The sequence below is a fragment of the Psittacula echo genome, assembly GCF_963264785.1.
Source record: "Psittacula echo genome assembly, chromosome: 4".
Lineage (NCBI taxonomy): Eukaryota > Metazoa > Chordata > Aves > Psittaciformes > Psittacidae > Psittacula > Psittacula echo.
In genome coordinates, this window is record NC_137738.1 from 44231426 (window position 1) to 44256210 (window position 24785).

General features: G+C 39.4%; 1 protein-coding gene across 1 annotated transcript in view; it reads right to left on the reverse strand.

Annotated features, from left to right (window-relative positions):
• Positions 1 to 9949: 9949 nt before the first annotated feature.
• The window catches only part of PHACTR2 (phosphatase and actin regulator 2), a gene marked incomplete at its 5' end in the record, with an annotated part of 131172 nt that continues 116336 nt past the window's right edge, over positions 9950 to 24785 (reverse strand). Inside the window, 5 exons of the mRNA XM_080616062.1 lie at positions 9950 to 10068; positions 13210 to 13286; positions 15507 to 15644; positions 16633 to 16694; positions 22903 to 22958. Coding sequence (XP_080472188.1) covers positions 10053 to 10068; positions 13210 to 13286; positions 15507 to 15644; positions 16633 to 16694; positions 22903 to 22958 — 349 coding nt within the window. The 3' untranslated portion in view covers positions 9950 to 10052. The remainder of the gene's footprint in view (positions 10069 to 13209; positions 13287 to 15506; positions 15645 to 16632; positions 16695 to 22902; positions 22959 to 24785) is intronic.

Below are 24785 nucleotides of genomic sequence, written 5' to 3' on the forward strand. Positions count from 1 at the left end.
AGGGCCTTGCGCGTGCGCAGAGGCCGAGCTGTCACTCGCGGGGCGGAGCGGGGCGGGAGGCGGGGCTTAGGGACCGGCTTCGCCTCAGCCATCCAGGCCTGTGCTAGGCTCTGCAGTTCCTCCTGCTGCCGGAGGGAGCGCGGCGCTCTGAGGCGGTGAGGAGCCGTTCCTCAGGCTCCACACAAACGGAAAAGTCCCCAGCGGGACCTGGAGCGGCAGCGGCTTGCAGCGGCGCGCCTCTGCGGTGCAAGCGAAGGAGGCGACAGACGCTAGTCATGTCACTCCGTCAAGAGCTCAGGCGCGGCTATAAAACACAATAAACTTCTATAAAGAAACAGTGTGAGACAGGAGGCGCAGCACAGCAGTGCTCACCTCTCCAACTACCTGGGCCACAGGAAACACACACCTTTGCAGTTTGGCTCTGCACAAGCTCATATCCAAGCTGAGTTTGAAAGCTTACGTGTAAATAATACATATTCACATTAACAGTGTTTTGCCATATATAAGTTCCTATTTCTTGTGCTATGACACTGTAGCTGTATAAATTACACCTATGCCACGCAGCATGCCTGTGCACAAACACACAGGTGCACACGTACATGCTCCTTGCTAAGAAAAAGGAAAGCATGCTTAGTATTTTAGGAATAGGACATAAAACTGTTCTGTTACATTTCAAAAAGCAAATGTAAAACACAGGGGGAGCAGCTTCTTCCATATGAGTTTAGGCACTTAAATCTGTGACAACTATGGAAAGGCTGCTTCTGAAAATTAAGAAAGAATTATCCACATCTGATGTGTGTATAACATAAACAGCTATATGTATACCATAAAATACTAACTTTAATCATATTTGAGTGGATTTCGTTGTTTTTCAGTAGATGTCACTAAAGCTCCAAAACAGCCTAGATTTTCAGTCTTCTGGCTGAAATTGTACATCTTTACAATCAAGTTTCATCACATCACTCTTATGGAAATGACTTCTGTACTCAGATGAATTACATTACCCCTGCATAGATTTGTATAAAGGCTAGACCTTTCTTTCCTCTTACTTCCTAACAGTACAAGGTAAGGTCTTGCTGCTGTCATCAACCTGAAGGTTGTAGTGGCACAGGAAGGTTAGCAACCCTTTGACTGCATGCTGTGAATGGGGTTTTCAGGACTGCACCTGACAGGAGCAGCGGGGACAGGTGGAAGAGCAGATCTAGCTTTTCACAAAGTAGCTGAGAGCAGAATTGCCCAGCTGTTAAAGATACATTTATTTGTAGGGAAACAAAGTAGATTAGATTACTCCTTACTGCTTCCAGGTTCCTGAGGTAGCTCTGGCATCCAGAAAAGTGCCAAGTACTTGTACGTAGATGTGGTAACAGGATTACAACTGGCAATCCCCTAAACGTGGTGACCCCCTATCTAACAGTGGCAGTACTGTCATTCCTTATACACCAAATCTGGTCTAGGAGCATTACACCTGTCTGGAAGTGGGAAAAAAGATTGTTTACTCTCTGCTCTGTTGCTAATTGTCTGTTTCATATGTGTAAGTTGAATTTGCTTCTTCAGTTTTTTAAGTCTCGAGGTTTTCTGTCTTGCTTTTATTCATACTCCCCACCTTGTATTTCCTGTTTAGATTCTAAGTGTTTAGGGAGAAGGATCTGTACTATATGTTCACACTGTGATTAAAACGATAGAAGATTAAAATCACAGAAGACTGATAGTATATGCCAACAGTAATATACCTGGAGATTACTTTCAAGATAGAGGGATTAGTGATAATAAGCATCATATTAATGGTTGAACACAATGATCTTAAAGGTCTTTTAGAACCTATGACTCTATTGCATCCTTTGTTAACATCTAAGGGATGTCATCTTTTTCCAACTCATTTACAACACATAAAAATATTGAAATTTAGTATCACATGTATGTGAAACGTGTATGAGAGAATGTCTCAGATGGAGAATTCGCTTAAGCTTTTGATTTCATCTAAGCCTTACAAGGACATCCATCCCACTGTGCTCTTTCATTGTGTTCTCTGCTGAGACACTTTTCAGTTTAAACTCAGTGAAGAGCATCTACAGAGACTGAGGGGAAAAGTGTTCAGGTTGCTAACCACTTCTTTAATGCTTATGGAAGAAGAATGGTCAACATTGGAATGGTCTCACTGTCGAGGCAGCCACTTGAAAAATAATATTCTTGGAAGCATGCCTTTGCCTTAACATAATCAACAGCTTGCCTTCTATGTGAGGAAAATTATGCTAATAATTTTCTCTTAGTTCTTGCAAAGCAGAAGTTATTGGAAAGTAATTAAAACCAAAAGCTATCGTCAGTCACTTTGCAATACGAAAAGACTGACATACAGCAGACTAGGTTGAACACTCAGCTGTGAAACATCAGTTTTGTCCATGTGCAGTAGGTGTAACTCTTGTGCAAATCTGCTGTCAATGAAACCTAAAGTAGTGAAAACCACTTCTTGCTAATAAAAAATGAAATTGGGAACTGGGAGCATAAATTAGGTCTCTGAAGCACTGAGCAGGAACACTAACTTTATATTTTTAAAATAACTATCACCTCATTGAACATACCTCTGCATGAATATACCACTCACAAGAGAGCTACCAGATATGCTTGAAGGACTCTCAAAATTGAAAGGAATTTCAGGAGCCTTCCTTCATCTCATTTCCATGCAGGGAGACTTGTAATTTGGTCTCTGGAGGCCTTTTTCCAGTAAGTAACAGCTGTCTGAAGTTAAATCTGTTGTACACACCCATGTTTTTGCTAGAGATTCGAGAACAAAATGTTTTCTGTAAAGGTTTTCTGAACAATTTTATTAAGGTAATTTTCTTCATTTTGTATTTATATGTATATCCATTCATATAGACCTATGATTCAAAGAGCCAAACACTTGTCTAAGGCACTTGGACCTGTGCGCAGCAGAGTATCCTACAGTACTGTAAAACTAGGCAACACACATCTTTTTTGCTTGTTAAACAAAACCACCGTAAACCAAGCATAATACATGTACTGTACAAAAAAGATAATACGTGTTCTATTTTTCAGCTTACAATATTGGAATATATTTGAGTCTGTGTATATATATAATTATACACTACAGTACAGAGTAAATCTGTACTGTAGCTATCATTGATTTGTAACAACTCCAGTTATTTATATTCACAGATATCAATACAACTGTGTAAAATGCAGTATCAGATCAGCCACTTCTTTATAGTTACCATATTCAATCACGCTAAGTCAAGCTGCCAAAATACAAGTAAATGCATTCACTTTATAATTGTTACAGAAAATACACACTGCATAAGCTGAAAAGTTATTGGCATTGATTCTCCACAGCCTCAGATGTTTCGAAAGTCATTAAACACGTGGAAAGTACATTTTAAAATGTCAGCAATTCTAAGCTGATAATGTTTCAGACACATTTTTATATTTACCAATAATTATACAGCATGATGGACTAGTGGGGAACCAAGTCTGGAATTTTGTTTGCCTTATTTTACTTGTAAATCGGAACATGTAGTGAAATTCAATCAAGTTACATTGAGCATAATTTGTTTCTCTTTTCTAGCAAATTCATAGAAACAATGAAGTCTAAGAACTGTCCCAATGCCTATTTATAAGTGATACTTTCCATTATGTGCTGCAAGATTTTAACTGCAGGAAATTCATGTGAAAATTTAATTTCAGGGGACTGTGGCCTGCTTATAGTATATTCAGCACCTAAGAACCTTTTGGCTTTACTGGGCCCTAGAAAGACCGTGCTGGAGCCTAACCACCTGCACTGGTGTGGGTGGGTTATCAGTCCTCCTTCCTGGAGTCATCTCTCAGTGGTGTCCTTGCAGACTTGGTTGAGAGAGGCACATGCACAAGGATTGCTACTACTGAGTAGTACCTTCCCCAGTGCATTGCAGCTCTGCCAGAGACATACACGTTCTTGAATTCCTAGTGTTTAAGGCACAGTTGGGTTTACAAGCATGACGTACTAATACTGCTGTGATTTACTGTTTGAGCAATTGTTCCGTAAAATGCTGGGAAGGGATGCAAACTTAATAGCTCTTGAGTGTACAGCAATATAGTCTGCAATGTTCTTGAACCTATTCTAGATTTTCATTTAGTTGCAAATAGAATTCTATTTCTCTTTCAGGGAGGAATGAAAAAGAAAAAAAAAAAAAAGGAAATCTTATGAGCTATTTGAACATTTAAATGCAATTTTTTATTAGGAAGAAATTCTTTACTCTGTGAAAGGCCAGGGGCTTTGAGCACCCTGGTCTAGTGGAAGGTGGTCCTGCCCATGGCAGGGGGGTTGGAACAAGATGTTCTTTAAGGTCACTTTCATCCCAAACCATTATGTGACTCTATGAATTAGCATGTGCCATCTCCACACCCTTCCCACCCCTGCTCATACAGTTTGATGCCCATTCAAACAAGCCATTGATATCTTTCTGTTCCAAATCACACCAGCTAAAATAATTGTCCAAAACACAGTATTTGTTTAATTCCAAAATTTATACAAGTTTACAAATCAATATACCACCACACAAAGTAGTGAAAGGAAAATATGTTCAGCAACATTTTACTATATTATAACAAGGTTCAAATATGGTTAAATTTGACATAGTATTGCAAGACTTTATATTTTTAATATAAAGATTTAATGATTGAACAAGGAGATACAGAGAATACCATTACTTTCTTTGTTCCTACCCAATGCAATATTTAGCTTCTAGAAAAAATGAAATAGTGGTGAAATGCTGTATCTAGTTCATATGAGCTCTATTTCCATTAAAATCTGGAAACAAAATGGGAACACTGACAAAGTGAAACAAGATCTTATTAATCTTTAAAGTTAATAAATAGAAACCTGTCAAAACATTACAGTGAAATATGTTATTTTTATTCAATTTCTCCCTTTCTCTATATAGACACACTTTCATAATTTTTTCCAGGTGTCTTAAATAGAAGCTTTAAGCTATTCTGGGGGATTTACTTTTCTTTGAATTTGATTCTCAAAATATTTTAACATCAACCTAACACAAAGCTTCAGAATTGCTCTTTTGTTCATCAAAAGCTAGGTCCCAGCAGTGAGCATTGCTCCGAGAGTGCAATTCATTGTACAGTAAGAATTAAGATAGTAACAATAATGGAGCTAAATGTGGAGCTCCTAAAGGCAGGAGGCAAGTTTATTCTGTGTTTCACCCTGAGTCTGTCTTTATTTTAGTTTATAGCAGCGGCACAGGTCTTAACTCCTAGAGATATGAATAAAAATAGATGACATGAAAGTGTTGAAAGACACAGTTCTGGCATACCTAACAATTTAATGCAAATGTAGGCTTTTAGCATGGTTTACTTTACCATTAAAGCATTAACAGCATTAAGATACGGGCTCATATTCTAGTCCCTACTTAGGAAGCCAGCAGTGCTCAGCCAGACCTGTCCTAATGATGCAGTCTGCCAGGTACCCAGATGACAGCATGGCTCTCACTACCCTGGCTCCAACCTACTGCCAGCTGCAGCTGATGAGGGGGTTTCAGTTGATTCCCAGACCACCAGACTAGATAAGACATTTTTAGCCCTTGCTGGCTGGATGTTCCTCCTGTTTTATGATATAAAATTGTGGCTCAGACTGTATTTACACTCAGGTTAGTGACAGCTATTTTGAAACAATTTCCCTGATGTCACTGTGATATTACTTGCCACAGATATAGATTGAAGCATCTCCACTGGAAACAATGTGCTAATCTCACCTGGAAGGAGGTGACAAATTTCTGTAATTTCAGAGATATTTTCATCCCTTCCTTTCACAGCTTTCATTTGGTTTTCAATGAAAAAGAAGAAAAGTGTTCATCTGATACGGTTTTTACATGTCAGCACTAAGGTTGTGGTGCTTCTCAAAGCGTTAGCTGCCCAGTGAGGCCAAAGCAGTAGCTGGTGCTGCCCTGGCCCACACCACATCAGAAGTCAGTAAAGTCCACCACAGCAAGGAACATGCACGACTGTAGGTAAATGCTAAACCCAACAAATAAATATACTCTTGTACACCTACAAATGTCTGTGAATACTTTCAGTGATTTTGAAGAGACACTGCTGCTGGTCCTACCTTTTTCCAAATCACCAGCTGAAATGGTATTTAGCTTAAACGATCATTAGCATTAAAATAATTTTTTTTGGTACTTGTTGAATCAACACATATATTACAATTGGAAGAAATTCTGATAGATTATTATTCATTTGAAACAACTAAAATTCAGTTATAAGAACTGATTTGTATCGCCTGAAAGAAGAGAGAGATGAGAGGCATTCTAGAACCATTTCAATTTATTATGTGAAGAAGAAATTGGGATTTGTAAGCATCCACTCCTCTGCACTCACAGCAACATGCTGTCACGTGTGATCCTACCGACAAAAATCTCATGTATGAGGTCATTTCAGCACCACTACTTCAAGCTAGTAATTTCCTCTTTGTGTGGATGTAGACATCTGAGCTCGTATCTGACTCCGTGGAACACAGGTATGCGCGTAAGGTTTGTCATATGTTGTGGATGACATTTAAATGATCTGTCTAACTCGATAAAGATTGACACAGTGATCTCTTTAGACAACTGACCTGTACTATACATTGCATGGAAATTGTTATTTTTTTTCTTTGCCTTTTTTACATCTTTTTATTTTTATCCTCAAGGATTACTTGCTTAGGAGTTTCTCAGGACTTGTCCTGATTTTTCCCTTCTAACAGGCATGCAGCACCACAGACAGGTACATGACATATTGTTTCCAACAGGCTGTTGTAGCAGGTTGAAGACATTCAAAATCATGAATACAGAGGACTGGGAGATACAGCAGAAACTGACTTTAGGCAGCTCAGTAAAGTAAAGCAAACTTGCTTTACTGCACATAGTAACATACCAAAATCTTGTTATTTCTTATTGCACGGATTACTTTCTACAGCTGTTGTTTTTCTGACAGTTGATACTTAGAATATAAAAATAGTATATACAATTCTATGTCTGTGTGTGGGTACAGTACACAATAGATATCATTCTAATTCTGCAAGTATACTACATTTTTACATAAGTTCCAATGAAGAAAACTTTTTGTCCAGTTACATAAATTTGGCTAAGTAGTTTGCTGACTTGTGGGCCAAAGAACGCATCTGATTATTTATCATCAAAAAAATAAGAAATTACATTAGAAACTAAAGATTAGAAACTAAACCAGCATCTCTATCCAGGCTAGTATTCTGCCTCTAGCAATGGCTTGTAGTGAATAATAAAAACCCAAACCGTGAAGGAGGATAGGGAAAGCCTTAGTAATAGCTCACCTATGTATATCCTCATGTCTTATGGCAAAACAAGAGCTTGAGGAAGTCTGAGCCAGAAGCTGTATCCTCGTCTTTGTGGTTTAACTGTTAAAACACAGAGAAGTTGGCATGTCTTTCCATCCATGCTCCAGGCCTACCATAGAATGTCTTCTTGCAAAGTCAATTCATTCACTCCATTCTAAGAATTTAGGAAGTTTTGGTTTGCTTGTGTAACCTGTATGTACTCTGACATGTCAGTGGAGCTACTGTCTTATATAAAGTTTATATAGCCTGACCTTACCTTTGTCCAACTTATTCTGCCTGTGCAACAGCTATCCTTCTGTCTTTAGCATCGTGGCTGCTTTCAAATGCTTCAAAGTGATTAAGGCAACACTGAGGTCTATTTAATTCCTCCACTTGTTTCCTTTGAAGTGAAATGCTGCGGTTTATACTTCAAAGTCAACACAATAGACCTTTGTAGGGTTTTGGACACACATTTCTGAATTTGGCAACAACAACAACAAAGTTTAAGCAGAAGAAATGTTTATTATTTGCTAGTGTTAAGTTTTAAGTTTACTCTTCAAATTCTTAAAGTAAAAATTAGGATTCTACCAGAATTGCTGACAAACCTTCACTCTAGTGGCCTGATCATTCCTGTATGATTTAGAGCCAAAGAATACATTTCACTGCTTCCTTGATGTCAAAGTGGTGTTTCTATATTTATAAAACTATGGGACCCACAGAAACTAAACTGTTTTCTGCAAATGGAATCCTAATGGCTTTTATTGATTCCTTTAAAAAAGGGAAGGTGGTGCTTCCTTTTCTTTGCTACAAGCACGTAGATGGTTATTTTATTTAGTTATTGATATTTTGGGGTCTCAACTTCACTAGATTTTTACTAAAATGTATGCAACCCTAAGAGTCATAAAAATTTCAGCTTTTTAAAAAAGAAAAGCTTGTCAATATCTAAAAATAATAGAGTGACAGCTATTGGAAAGTACTCTCCTGTTATTAGAAACGATCTTTACTAAAATAATCCACCCCACTTAGACAAACCTGGTCATCTTGTAGTATCGGTAGAGGGGGAGATCTAATTTTAGCCACCAACTTGCCTTCCTGCCTTTAGGCTGACATCTAAACCAACCATCTTCAGTTCTATAAACTGAAAACATTCCACAAGCATCTCCTGCAGGTTCTGAGGTAAAAATCACATCTACACAGACCTTTTATTGCCTGAAAAAGAAATACTTACACTCTGTAATTAAAAACTAAAAGGGCACATAAAAGCCAAAAATAATTTGGAATATGTACACATATTAGAGAGGATAAATAAGAAATATATTGTAATACTGCATTAAATGTATGCATAAGTGAATTCCAGACCCCCCCAAATGTTGTGTACATTAATTCAAAGGATAAATAAATGCTAATATAAGACAGAGAATTTCTTAGTGTAAACAATGCCACAGGCTTTTCAATAGGCCTTTGGACCAACTTAGAGAAACCATGTACTACCTTTCACGCTCCATACCACTTCATTTTAATAGCACTGTATTCACACGTACAACTTCAAGACAGTATAAAAAAATTATGACTCGAAGAAGCATTCTTCACACTCAACAAAACAGGCTGCAGACACTCTAAGGATCTTCCATTCACTTTTACAGGACCACTGCCTGAAGACATATTTATTCATCTGGGAGTTCTTCCTCAAAGCAGTGCAAGAGTCCTTGATTGTAAAAAGTCCCATCAGTAATCACTGCTGAAGCTTCCTAGTAAAGACTTTTGTGCCTAATTTAAATTCTGATTTTGAATTTACACTAGCATGATGTCAAAGTTGTTTCCACTGCCTGCCATGGGTGAGAAAGATGATGATCCCTCTGGTTTGAATAGCAAGTGACAGACAGTAAAGAGTGTTTCTAAACATGAAGCATTTCGTTGCATTCATAGCATCACGTTATTTGTCCTTCACATCCTGTTTATGTATTTCTGAGTATCAGGAGTATGTCAACATTAAAACCCCAAAAATATATAACTTGTTCTATATGAATGTTCAGTGTATTTTCTTGAAGCATGCTCATTGGGATTTAAAAAAAGACAGCTGTGTTATACTAGGACTAATTTCTGGCATTTGCATTTACTGGCACCAGAGAAAATTACAGTTCTTCACTAAAGTACTGATGACATGAGGACTTGTGGCTTGCTGTCTTTCTAAGACAGGCTGTGGCCACTAGAAAAAATACATGCACAGTTGCTCTGTTTCTTTTAAAAAATAGTTTCTCCCACTGGCCAAGTGCATTGTTGAGCAGTCCCATCTGTTCCACTCTTGTCTGTGGAACAACAAGTGAAGTCTCTCTTCCCCCACGCTCTCAGTCCTTTTCACACTGTTACCTTCATTCACAACCCTATGAAGTCTGATGAGTTCCTGGTGACAGGCTCTCAAGCGATTGTCTTCAGCACTTCTTGACTCGTGGAGCTCTGATGAAGAAGTCCACCGACTCATCTGTGTGAGATAGCCACAGAACCATGGTCTGTCTTAACACTGACAAACACCTCATGTGGGTTCTCCTTCTAGACAAAGCATTTGTCCATTCGTAAAGATGAGGGCCACATTCTTCATTAACCTCAGGGTAAGCTGTAGCACACACTCATACTCGATCAAATTCCAGTGCAATCTCAGGTCTTCAGGACTTAATGATTTCCCCAAAGAAAATTGTTACATGAAATAGAGGATGTGGTCAAACAGTTACGGACGATGAAACCTGAAATGATAAATCATTAAAAAACTTAGAATTACATTATTTCAACTGACAATGACACTGATCCTCATCCTGTTCTGACAGCTGTTTACTTTTGTTGCCTGAATAGAATCATTCCTGATTTTCCTGGTCTGTGTGGGATCAGTCAGCCCTATTATTTCCCACTGTCTGTCTCTACTAGAAAACCAAGCAGGGCTACAGTGTATCTCAAGCACTGGTGTCCATCTGTTTGTCCATACCCTTAACCTGTTACTGTGGTCTCTGGCACAGTTTTACTCGCATCAGCCAGTACTCTTCAGACACTGCTTGGGCATGGCTGATATTAGCAGACAGACTGGGTATAGAGGGACATTGCCCTGTTTTGGGGTGGGGAGAAGAGGTTAACTCTATGAATTTAAGCTCTGCCAAGACTGCTGGCCTCAGCGCAAGAGAACAGCTTCCCAGCTGTTCTCTTTGCCAATACAGATTTAGCTGCAATCGCACCAACTATTTGGACACTGTCAGTAAATTATAGCCACAAAGCTGAAATTTCTTGGTTTTAATCCTTCTTCAAAATGAGGCTAAAAAAATTCTGGATTTTTTAAGCAAGCAGCAAATTTTTCAGCACTGCAGATGCTTTAGTCCTATTAACAGAGCTAACTGTGACACAAGAAGGCCCAAAGACACCTCACTGTTTTTTATACTTTTAGGTAGGGCACGTACATCACTCCAGATTGTCTGTATGATGGATAGAGAGGTGGTTTGCTCCAAAGGGTGTCACCAACCTTTTCTATAATAAGTTAGGAACCTACAGCAACTGAAACTCTAACTCAGTGTAAATGTCATGAATCCAGGCAAACAGGTAAGAAGGGCACCAATATCACATGCTCAACTCATCTATCACCAGATTTCTAAATGCCTGTTTAAAAGGCTTAAAAAAATCTATCTATCCATGAAGTAGTAAAAGATGCAGCAGCTTTAAAAAAAGCATAGGTAATGATGCATCTAATACAGTAGATTTACTTAAGTTTTTGTTTGACACATTTTCTCTTCAGTTCCAGAGAAGAGAAAGGCAAACAAGCCACACATTCCCCCTGTAACGTGGCACAGTACAATACAGGGATGTCTTTCTCAAATAAAGGAGGTGTACACAAGAGCTGACATTCACAGAGATGCAGGTCGTCTGCTAAGTGAGGGCACAGTGCACTGCAAAAAAGACACCAGGTTTTTGGATTTGTGTAGAACAATGATATATTGGACTATATATAGCATTTCCATTAGAAACACTTTACAAACACCTGCTAATATCCTCTTCCCAAACGTTTATTTATTTCTCTATTCTTAGGAACTCAGTTTCTTGGATTCTGTTATGAAATAACAGAAGGAATTAGTCTAAATTTCTAGGAGTAGAAAAACAGTTCAACTGACAGTCATTACAGTAAGTGATGAACAATGAAAACCAGGGTTTTTCCTTTCCCAAGCTTAATATCAAATTTTACCAATACAAAGATATTGTAAATACTGACTATAATATTAAAACACCTTGCATTTAATATGTAATAATATAAGAAACTATATGCTGTAAGCTATTTTTGTTTAATATGTAGCTTCCTTGTTGTCTCATTCTACCACAAAACTACACAAATAGGCCTTGGTTAACCAGCCAGTTAACCAGCTGCCTACACAAGTGCCTTTTGGTTTGTATACTTTCAGTGAAAAAAATTAAAAGATGAACAATTCATTATCTGGCTGGAGGCTTTTGTCTATGGGTTTCTTAAAACAAATCAGTTTTGTTGTATCAATGCAAATGCAGTGGTGAACTACATTAACTTTTAATGAGAGGTCCCAGAGGAAATGGAATCTCTTTTTATTTTCAAAATTGCAATTGAGTTTAAACATCTGCAACTAATTCTGCTCTTAATTGGCTTTTCTAGTGCTATTCTGCTGACTTCTGTGCAGTGGCTCCACAACATAACCACTGAAAATCCAAAAAAAAAGGAGGGTGGAGAGGGAGCAGAGAGAGCCCAGTTTCCCTCAGGTCAAAATTCTTCCAGGACCCTATAGAATCATTGCCTGTATTTATCACAATTTGGCTATTCTTTATTCCATTTTCTAAGACCCTCCTCAAAACAAATCATTAACTTCTTAATTAGTCTTTCCCTCCACTGGACCCCTGAGATTTTTGGTTCACCTGTACGAATCCAATTGTAACCAGTCTCAACTGCTTTCAATTCTCCTGAAAAAATACTCAGTTCTTTTTGTCTGACTCATGCCTATCTATACTTACGCCTCAGTGTTGCAATGCGGCTCAAAAAATGTAACAACATAAGCAGGAGGTTACACTCCATCTCTCTCAGCGCACGGCCAGGTTTCTGTTCCTGCTCACTTCCCTTCTCTCCCTCAGGATGACCATTTTTTTAGAGTGACATTTTTATATATTCTAAAGAAGATATACTACCTACTGGCTGAAGAGAAAATGACATCAGAAGCCAAATGAAAATATACATATCCATGTTTGAAGAAGACATTTCCTAATGGTCAGAATGCAACACTAGATTGAAACCATGCCTCCCAGTTCATCTCCTGGCTTAGGGTTGCTGTCTGTGAAACTGGTTTGATTTTTCAAAAATTAATTTTCTTGCGTTACAGCTACACTTCAGTGACTTTACAGTAGCATTAAAAATAAAAATAATCATGTTTGCTGAGAAAAAACCCAGTGAAGTTATGAAAACAAGCAATGAACTACGCAATGGCAGAAATCACCAAACGCATCTCCCACTGTGAATTTTCCTTGTGACACTCTTCATGAGCAAGGGAGTACTACCAGAGAAGAACAGCCCTTACTTCATGCTTAAGGACTGTTAACTTCATCTGCAAGAAATGCTGAGTCCTTTCAAAGGACTGTTTTTTCGATTTCCCAAACGATCTTTTTCAGTGAAGCAACTGATCCACTGCAGTCACCTTCACTGCTGTATCAATTTAGATTCTGAGATGGCACCAGCAACAACGGGAATCCCAACAGAATCAGTGGGGGGATTCAGGTGGGATTCAAGGGGACTTACGGTAGGAATCTACACAAGTCATGACACAACTGCACAGGACTTGCAGAAAGGCAGAGGGTCACTGTCATCTCCCCAGTTTAGGTAAGAAGAGTTATTTACCTACCTGGTAAATTGCCGACTTTCCTCATGTACTTCCATTTCTGTGCTTTTAAATTCATTCAGTTCTTTCCGTATGGCTGCCTAATAAGCAATAATGATACATGGCAACCATAAGAAATATGAATCTTAAGGAAAGTAAAGCATCTAAAAGGAACCTGTCCCTAGTCTTGCAGGTGCCCTAAACAGTTCTCATATTCCTGTCCCCCTTACTGTAACCAACATATTTCTGATCCTCAACATGAATGACTTTTTTCAATTACAGTTATATGGAGCAGTAATACACTACAAAGAAACTCAGTGTCAACAAAAACCCACTAAATCTACTGCAACGGGTGAATCAACCTCCTGCAGAAATGTGGCACTTGCTACAGACAAAAATGGGCACAGGATTGGATTACCTGGACAACCAATTGCTGAGTATGCAGCCAGATGGGATCCAGGCACAGCCCCTGAGGGGTACACACAGCAGGGGCCTCCTATCTCCCCAATGAAGAAAGGACTTCAGGAATGCAAGATGAGTAGCATTTCTTTAAGTGAAATTAATCACTTGTCTTGATTAGTTTTATGCAAAAAGATGTGAAATATTAGGACATATCAGGCTTGCATTTTCAGTTGGCAGATTCTAACGAAGCAGAAATCCAACACACTTTATAAATGCCTTGGGTTTTATGTTAATAAAGTGATAAGCAGGTTACATCATCAAGTGTTGAACATAATTTCTGAAATATTCTAACAAATACTACAAGGGCTTCTGTTTTTATGCCGTAAGTTTTCTTACCTTCACTGTGGAATGAAACAACAGCTTGTCTTTACTCACTCTTTTCTTTCACCATTTTAAATAAAAGCAGTATCATTTCATTAATCCCTAAAGAAATCTCATCTGGTGTGCATGCCTTTCAGCCCAGAACAGGCAAGCAGCATGATAAAATTACAGCATCAGCAGACTGCGGTCTCGTAAATGGGAAACTTCATTTTGAGGAGGGGATGGTTCTGTTTAGCCACAATAGGATGCTTACGTGAGACTGCTGTAATAGCTAGGAAAGAAACAGCTATTTCTGAGGGCCAAGTGAGCAGCAAAGACACCAGAGCTCCAGCTCCCTAACATAGTTACGGTACAGTTTTCTGATCCCACTGGAATTAGAAAAATGACTTCCCTGGGAAAAAGGGCAAGGGACTTTCTAGGCAACCTGAGGTCTGCATTTCTGCTCAGGCCAACAAACATGGGGCTCACAGAACCAGCCTTGGGCACTTGTTCATTACAAAACAAATTAAGATTAAAAGCTCCTACCCTGAAGCAGGAAGGAAACACCACTGTTTCTTCTATTGCAGTTTACCCTGGTTAAACCTAGGTAAACCTGAGTGCTCCAACCTCCCACAGAAAATTCATAAGGACTTGAGAGTGCTCAGCACCTCCCAGGGCCCACATCTACAAACACTTCTGGGTACATTTTTAAGGGCTCCACCTTGACTTCATATGAGATTCTCCTTTGATTGTCAGATGAGCTAGCATTAATACTAAAATACAAGCCGAAATAAAATCAATGCTTCACAGTGCATAGCTAAAAGATAGCGGGTTCTTGCACTTATCTGTTCTCATGCCAAGCACATCTCTTATGATTTCTGTAAAAGCTGGTTCAGACCCAATGCTAAAAGGTCCAGCATTTTTTGATACATATATCCTACACCTTTCCTTTTGCGAAATGGTATAGGAGGGAAATGGAAGAGTATTTTATGATACTCTTTGACTGATCTGTTTTTTAAAAGAGAATCACAGAATCATTTGTCTCATCCTTTGTAGTTAGACAGAGGAACTATTAACTGCAATATGTTGGAGGCAGATTTCCAAGGTATGCTGCATGCACATGGTCAATTCTCACACTTATAGTTGTGGCCAAGAACTCTTAGGAGGATGGAGCAGCTTCTCCCTTTTTTCACTTCAATGAGTTGCAAAAATAACTCTCAGTGGTAGTGACACAGGCTTCTGCCTGCAGAAACCTTGCCTGAATCCCACAGGTTGTGGCCACCTTTGCTAACAGTGTGTACCTGGCTTAGCAAGGCTTTAAAAATACAGGAAATACTGGCCTGAACTGCCATAATGGAGTTGGCAAATATGCTCTTAATAAGCACCTGAGTGGGCTTTCTTGGGTGCAAGCAATAGATGCACAGTAGTATCATGACATCTCACTGCTTCTATCAGATGTCATTCATGATGCCAGCATTGAGAGGATGTAAATCACAGGAAAGCCTCCCAAAAGTGACATATGCAAGAGTTTTCTTATAATCTAAGAGTTTGTCCCTTGCCTTGTCTGCGGGAGTTAACCTAGCCCAAGGCTTGTCAGCACGACGGTCGTAATCCGGAGAATCCGTGACCTCCACATACTCATTAAATCGAAGGATTCTTCTTGCTTGAAGTTCAGCCACTGTAGGCCTCAGGCTGAGCTGTAAGCAGGAGGCAGAAAACAGTACTTTTAATAAGATGAAATAAAACAAAAGAAGAGGGTATGATGTAATCTCAAGAGAATTTTAGTGGTATTTCTAAATAGGGTCACTTTCAGGTAGCTATAAAAAGGCACCACCCTGGGAGCACTGCACGGGAATGGGGAAGCAGCACAACCTAATTTCTTCCATTATAAAAATAGTCTTTGTTGGGCAGGTCGCAAAGAATCATGACAACTGTCACATCATTTACCCCACTAGGCAGTAGTCCGTTTGCATTAATGATTACACAGTCCGCCATGTTCAACTATAATACTGAAAATAAGCAGGATTTGGAGGTGCCTGCCTAACTAAAAAAAATGGGTTTGAATATTGGGGGGTCATTATGATGCCAAATGGTTTCAGTCACCTCAAAACAATATTCACTTTAATTAACTAAAGACGATCATATTAAAGAAACTGTGTTTTTGCAGAGAAGGGCAGACTAGGAATATGTACGGAAACTCCCCCATCCTGTCCCAAAACAGACTCCTGAAGTCAGGGCAGCAGATCCATCCCTAACTGCTTTATTTCCAGGACAGGGTGCAATCCCACCTGCAGTGGCCAAGGCAGTTAGAAGAATGGTGAAGGAATTTCTTAGGGCACACATTGCTTTGCTGCCTTCTCTGCTGCTTGAGGGAAGAGTGAATCTACAGGTACATCAGGCCTCTAACATGACAGCAGTGGTCATGCTCACAGAGCAAATATGTGTAATTTCTCTCCCCTGCTTACACAGACAAATATTAAGCATGGCCAGACTCCATATGCTTTTCCAGCAGTTATGGGAAACTGGCCAGGATGGAGTTTCTCCCAAGGTGGACTGGCCTGGTACTGCTTTTTAAACAGATTTCTAGACTGGGGGCATGAACTGATGGACATTTGCAGTAAAGTATATACATCAATTCTTAGAATAATTGTACACAAATATACAATACAAAAAACACATCATCACCTTTCTACTGAGTTTACGCTTTATTTCTCTTTTGGCTTCCTGTTCCTCTTCTTCATTTTTCTCTGTTTTCAGAAGAGATAAGAAGGAATGAATATTTCAGTATTTGAACTGCACATACTGTGTTTTTCTTGGTTGAAAGCTTCATTACTTAAATCGTGGTGCATATTTCCTCATATTTCTGGGTGATCCTGCCCGCATTGTCTGCTTTTTAGCTTTTGTGTGCTCTCATTTCTTTTCCCTATCCTCATTTCCCCTGATTCTTTAGACATCTCAAATTACCACTGTGGGTCAGGAACACAGCAGAGGAGGCGTCTGTCATTTTCTATGTAACAGCAAAGTTACAGTTAACACAAAGTTAACATTAAAATCACTGTTGCTTTTACTTCCAACATCCCTCCTACTGACTTTAGAGTCTAATTACTCATAAGGCTCAAGAAAAACGTTTATTCTGAGTAGCTGAATCAGCTGAGTGTCCTCTACTGCTACAGGATGCAACGAGGCAGTGACATTTTTGTTTCACCATCATTTGTTAGTGCAGATTGGTTTTGTTACTTTAATGTTTTTGTTCTGCTTTTATAATGTGGGTGTGTGATTTGGCACTCAAGCCCTCTTGATTAAGGGCCACTAGCTAGACCAAATGAACAAGTACAGCAGGAAATGGTATATACATTTTTTTATGTATTTGGGCATAAGACTGAAATAGCTTTCAACAGATTTCTGTGGTAACCCAACTTGATGTCTTGAGTGAAAAGCGCACTTACAAAGGCATGCTCGTATGGACTCAGCATTTCTAATGTACATTTTGAAGAATATTATTTGCCCTTTCAGCCCACCTCTGAGGGTTATATGCAATGTTAACTTTATTGTGGTGAAACATCTCATCTACAGATACCTGTAAAATTCTGATCCTGTTTTATTCATGATTAGGGGTTATGGATTCCACATTATAGTTCAAGGCTAACTATAAATGTAAAGGAATTAATTTGTCTGTTGTATAGATAAAAAAGTAGTTTTAAATCCTGTAGTCCTATTTGCCCTATGTGCTATGGCATGCCTGCTGTGTTAGTATGGACAACCTGGCCACAGAGGAGTTTCTGTATCATGACTGATATACTGGAAGCAACACTACAACAGGACACCTCGTGGTATTTGAAGATTTCCTTTGCTAACTCAAAGACTCTCATGCAAGAAGAATATAAAGGAAAGGGGAAGAGAAACAAATGACAAAAAAAGAAAAAGAAGAAAGTTGCAGCAGGAAAAAGGTGATGGCAGCCAAAGACCTGTTCTGTGAGGAACGTCCAACACTATCTCCAGGTTTCCAACAGCAAGATGCAATTGCACAGGCTTGCTGCCAGGATTGGGTTGGATTTCATGTTGATGGTGATTTTACTGAGATACTGAAATGTGGATGTAGTTTATGGTTTATTAATAGCTTTTCTCATAAATGGTGAAGATAAGATGGTTTGTTTCCATATAGGAACTGTAAACTGACAGAAAATGAAGAATGGCGTGTTAAAGATTAATCTACATTTTAATCTTTTTAATTAATACACCTATCAATAAAAAAGTTGGGTTTATTTAAGGACTTACAACTTTAAGTAAGAACTCTTTTTATAGCAACTTTGCCTAACAAAATCAAAAGCTCTCTAGCTAATTTAGGTCAGGTAAATCATCTGTAAGCTTTTGTTTAAACTAACTGTGTTTGCAATCAATAGACATAGTAACTGAGGTAATTAAATAAAACCTATTAATCTGGGGTCCCATTTACCTAAGACTCATTTGGCATAAAAAATTTTGTCCCCTTACGAACTGAGTAGCTAAGGTCCTACCTCAGAAATTCTCCAGTAGCAAACACAGCAGAAAAAAATGCAGCTGGATATACACATCACTGTATTGCCTTCTCTTAATTTAGTTTGCAAAATACATTCTGCATTATTCACATCTTGACATTTCGTTGCTATCTAAACCACTGTGTCTCCTAAGATACAGTAATAAGATACTCAATGTAAGAAATAGTGGCTCGCACTGCTCAATTCATACCTTAAAGAAACCACCAAGAGCACAGCCACCTGAAATTGTTGGGGGAAGATAAAATAACTCAAAAAAGTTGATGTGGACATAGGAAGGTTGAAGGTTAGCTGCCGATCTCAAGCTGTAAAGCTACCTCACAGTGGGTAGCAGATGACTGCATGAAAGGATGGCTGGACATAAGAAACCACCTAGAAATGGGTGATGAGCAAGGCCATCATCTTAGCTGCTGGGCATAGGATCCAGGCAGGTCCTGGAGAAGGCTGTCGAGGAGAGCTGGAAGCTCACCTTTTGGAGGGCAACTCCAACAGGAGGCACCAAAAGCTTCCTTCACTCCCAGGTAAAGCAGGAGGCAATCAAACATGTGGGGAACAGTCTTCTATATGAGAGGAGTAAGGGCATTACACACCCAAGTTGCTTCACTTCTAGGAATAAACTCAAGAGCTAAAGGAAAAGGACTGAAGTCTGGTGGCTGCTGCTAATATAATGAATCTGCTGGTCAGCAAGCCGTCCTCCATCTATGCCACTGACTAATACTAAAGCACCTACTTCCCATCTCCAGCCTGTTGGGCAGTGTTGCTGCTTTAAGCTTGGTGCTACAAAAACCTTGTTCATAGGATATAAATTCCTATCAACAGTAAAACGTACAGTGTATTTTTCTTCTTTTAAGATAAAAGTTTTGAAAGTTACCGTAGTGAGTTAAGAAGATCTGTGATGCTAAGAATAATGGGTCTAGCACTTCTGCTTCCTTCAGGTGTTGTGGAAAATTCCAGCCGGAGGGCCAAGTTTTGGCCGCAGGTACAAACTGACTCACTTGCCCAAACAGGAACACATTAATGCATAGGAACACACTCTGGCTGCTTTCCAGCTTAAAACAGATCTCATCTGTGTGATATGGGGTAAGAAAATATAAACACAATGTTCCCAGCTGCAAGTCCCCTCCTCAGATGTCCTGCTGCTGCCGCACTGGCAAAAGACCAGCATAGCAAGCGCCCTTGCTTGCAGGAGTCCTCAGTTAGATCCCAGCAAAACTATGGTTTTCCTCCTTCCCTGCCTGCAGCTCCTAGGAGGTCAAACTGGGACTGAACTCCTAACTGAAGCAATTCTGTTTAGTATCACTTAGCAAGCCAAACAAGCAGCTTCCCTGACTTCTATACATTAGTGCTCCTGCAATTTTTGCCATATTAAATCTGGCCACCACCTGTTCTGTGGGATATTTGTTTTGTAACAGAAGGGGAAAAGAGAAGAGAGAATTGTTCTGCCTGAGGACTGCTCCATTCTTGACCACAAAGTACTCCCGCAGCGTAAAACCGAACTTTCCACTGTGTTCCTATGGGATTAGCTATGTTTAGACTTCTCTGTGGGCTTGCAGGGAAAGAGAAAAAGACAAACAAAGTGCTTGCTTCTTGCAGCAGTCTGGAACACACAAAGTGGTTTCTCTTTCCTCATTTTACAAGCAATGATAACCATTAATATTCCTTAATGAGCTAACCCCTGTTTTCTACAAAGCCAGTACTGGCAGGCATGCAGGTGCACAGCACAAGAAGCTCACTGTCCCTTACAAATACAGGAAAAAAATACAGTTATCTTAATCCAAAATTCCTGGATGAATAAAAAGGTTCTTTGCCATAATGCAACACTATAAATACTACTGGCTCAAAGCCAGTACACAAGAAACTTGTCTATATTAAAAACACAGGGTTTTATCTATTCCTTCAAGTTCACTCCTGAGTTATCAGAACTTTGTTTTAGTGTGGGAAGACTCAGAAGTCTGAACAGTTTTACCCAAATTGTTTTTATAGAAATCCGCCTGCATGTCGTATGATCGTACTCAGTCACAGGATTTTCAGTAACTGGTTTATCTGGAAACATTGTCTAAACAAAACTTCTTTCCAGACAGATTTTCTCACTAACTGGAAATACAGAAAAAGAAAAAAATACTGACTTCTGAACTTCTTAAAAGATTTGGGTTGGACTTAATCTTGAAGTAAACCTTTGCACCTTTACCATTTAATGTAATCTTAAAGCCTGATAAATATTACTCAAAATGCTACTTTCAAATATTACTTTTCCTTAGCTGCAGTTTACATACACGCAATAATATAACCCCTTCTCCCCATCTACTGCTTAAAAATAGGAGGAAGGAAGCTTTATGAAAGAAATTCCAACTTGTTTACCAAAGTCTGCCTGCAACAAAGACATTTAAGAGATGTAAACATTTTCAAACGATCCACAGGAAGGGGATGTAATAATTTTGATAAATAATATGACTGCCCTGGAGCTGAGAGAGAACTTGCACCCTTCAGGGGCTCTGAGTCAGACTCACCACAAACCCAGGCTTGCTTTAGGTTCCTTTGCTTTTACAGATCACTATCAACTCAGAATATTTTATATCTCGGTGATGAACAAAAGGCAGTTCTGGATTCTGTATGTGCTTGCCAATGACTCTGTGACTGCTTGTGATTTATAACCTTTATTTTTTGCTCTCCCTTGCCTCTTTAAGACAGCCCCCTCGCAGCAGCAGGGGAGGACGGTGGGAGGCATTGAGTGCAAACCCTGGTATGCTGCCAAAAACTTCAAGTAAACAAGCTGAAACAGGAGAAGAAATCCATTAACTGCTTTCAAGTCTTAAGCTACTTATTTCAAAAGCAATGGATGGAATAAACAGTGGCAAAAGGGATATTAAATACATAGCAGGTTCACTGCTAAATCAGTTATCCTGAGATGAACAAAATAGACAGGGCAGTAAGGAAGCCCAGCTGGTGCTCCCAGCTCAGTGGCCACATCCTGGCCCACCAAACATGTTTTGGAATTACCTTTCTCACACAATCCAGCACAAGTGGATATAAAGAAAAAAAGGTTTATATTTTATCTTTATTTATCTATGCAATCTATAGGTTCAGAAATTATAGTCTTAGAAAGTCTATTCACATTACATGCTGGACAGGAGTCCCCTGACCCCGCTCCTGTGCATCACAATGCATGAACTGTAGCTTCCCTTTTCAGTAAGATGTGGCACTATTTGGCTTTTGAGAGCTTGGACAACAGCACTAGGATTTTATTAGCATGGATGGCTGTCTAAAAGCCAATAGCTGCTATGTCTCTTTGATTTGCTGGCCTAAGCAGGTAATAGAGTGATTAGTCCATGGATTTTGTCAGGTAAACAGCCCATTTTCTTTCCTTCCATTAGCATGCTGTGCACCAGGGTTGCACAGATGAACTCTCAACTTTTCCAAACAATTGTTGGAAATAACGGCATTATACCTGCTCTTTCATCAAGTGTGGGAAGTTCTTATACCTTAAGAATAGAAGAGGTTTTTGATTTCTTGCTATGTGTGAAAGACTTGCATGTGCATTTTCTTCATTCATTTCTTCTACTTAAGCATGAAATGCTAAGCTACCCTTGCAGAATGAGCACAAGGCTAGATGGAGCTGGGCAAGGCAACTGTTACAGTATGTGTTTAGGTAACATCCATATTATGGAAAGATTCATAAAGGAAGACAAAAAAAACCCCTCCTGTTCTGAAATGTCTGACAGCCTAAGAACAAAATCAACATAAGTAAATGGAGAATAAGTATATGGGGTAAACATCCAATGCACTTCACTCCTCTGCCCCTGACTATTTGAACTACTCAATTCTTCACCAGGGATATTATGGAAGTATTTAATCAATGGGAAGATATTACAGAATCACAGAATCAACCAGGTTGGAAGAGACCTTTAAGATTCAGTGAGAATATCTCATGCAGGTTTCAGTACAGAAGACATTTATGTCAGAAGTGGATATGAAGGCTAGCATGCTGATGTAGTTGTTATATACCTATTCAGTTTCCCCTGAACATTTTGCTTTTCCTCTTTCTACTCCTCCTTCCAAACTCTGCCCTTATTTCCCACCTCCCACCTCCTACTGATATTCCCTACTCCTCCTCATAAAAAGCAGGCAGAAGTTTAACCAGCCTAGAACTACTTCTAAAGGGTATTTAAGTCATTCCTGGTGTTTGGAGCAGGTTCAAGAAGTGGGATTCTGAGAAGCAAAATTTGGCATACTGAGTATACAGTTTTCACAGCTACCATTACAGGTTAGTATATAAATCTAGTATTGACACCTTATTTTCTGGAACATAATTTCTCTCCAGTTGTGGATCTAACACTGGAGTAACAATGACAGGCTTCCATATGAATCCAACATATGCTCACTTTTTAAGTAAATACTAGATGAAACCTGAATAAAAAATACTTACGCTTCAGGATATTCCTTTGCTCAAGCTCTTCAGTTGTAGGCCTCTGGCTAAGTCTCCTGTGAGAACAAAGTAAATGACTGATTTAAAACCAGATCCAAATAATACATGATGATTTGTAATACAGCTTAAAAGGTGTTTCTCATATGGCCAGGCTATTCTTTGCCAGCAAAGGTGTTTAACAAATCAGGTAATTTCCACACAGTTAAAATAACTGCGTATGTAACCATGGTATGGCATGGCCATTTGGTTTAATACATGTACTGCTGCCACTCAAACACATAAACAACTGATGTCTGCATAATAGTAAAGAAATTGTATCAGCAGATTTAAATTCCTTATTTACAATAACAATTTTATGAAAGAAATTCATAAATCTTTTCTGTTCCCAGGCACCATCATTATAAGATATGCAATTAATTGCAAGGTTATTCTCAGATATTTTGAATTAAAATCCTCTTCATTAAAAAACCCCACAAAAGCTGTGCATTACTCACTGTTTTCTACGTACAATTGGGAGTTTTAATTGAATCTTAATTTTATTTAGTTACCTACAAATAACAACTGCCATTGAAAAAAAAATACTAATTTTCTTGTTTGCACAGTGGAGAACACGTTTGATGCTGTCTCTATGTTGCCTACCAGACAAGTTCACTTGCTCACTTGAGAAAGCAGCAGGAAAATACTCAGCAGTAAAATTTATTAAAATATTACTATGTTAAAGATACCTGCCTCTCTGTCCAGCAAACCTCACACAGTTCACTATGGATCATCTTCAGCTTCTGAATCAAACCATGCTTGGACTTTCAGGTTTGGTGGGGAAGACTGGCAGGTTTACCATGGGTGACCAGTCCCTGCTGTAGGAAGCCCCAGGCGGGACCTGAGCTGACTCTACCCAGCCGTGGGAACAGGTTTCCCATCAGACCTCGATGCTGCCAGGTGCTGACTGCCACAGCAGGAATTTTTAAGGAACTGGCATTAAACTTGGTTGTGATTTCAGGCATGAGCACAGCCCTGGCATGCATGGGCATCGTTTCCTGCTACCCCAGCTTCCCGGCAGAACCACCACTGTCCCTGCACAAGAAGTTCAGGGCAGGAATCAGAGTGGCTTCTGCAGTTCAAGCCTCTGAGGGACACTGACAAGCAGGATGTGATCATCAGAGCTGGGATTCAGTCAGGAAAGCAGAGATAACACCCACACCACCTTATTAGCAGAAGAAAAATGACCCTTGGGCTCTACACAATAGATGTGTCACTGTCATGGTTAGGGGATGAAAGAAATGACATAGCCCATCATCATAGAGCAACTCAGCTTGTCTTCTAAGTGCTGATGCAAGGCTGCGGTACTCTGTACTGGAGCAGTACTGGCTGGACTACCCAGTATCGGGAAATCTCCAGTAAACACAGGACATCCTCCAAATCTATCTGGACATTTCTAAGCACGTGAGAAACAAGGACAGGTCTGGGAAAATCCAGACATTTTGTAGTCTATTCTCAGAGATCACGAAAGCCAAAATTAACATTTATAAGGATTTTTTTTTTAAAAAAAGCTTGTAAAAACACAAGTGAAAATGAACCTTTTTTAATGCAATGTTCTCAAGTCCAGAAAGAGAAAGTTAAACAGCATGAGAAAGACATGCCTCAGAGGTGGGAGCAGTAAACAAAGTCTGCCTCCTTCCATTTCTTTTGCTGGAACCAGCACATGAATAATGAGAGAGTTAGAGAACAGGAGGAGGATGGGGAGGGCATGAACGAACATGCACAGGCATGCTCCGTGTGTCAGGAACTACTGCTCTGACCAAGATCAGTATATATAAGTGCAAGTCTTTGCTAACCAATTTGAGAAAAAAGTTGAACCATGGCACTGACTACTATGGAATCACTCT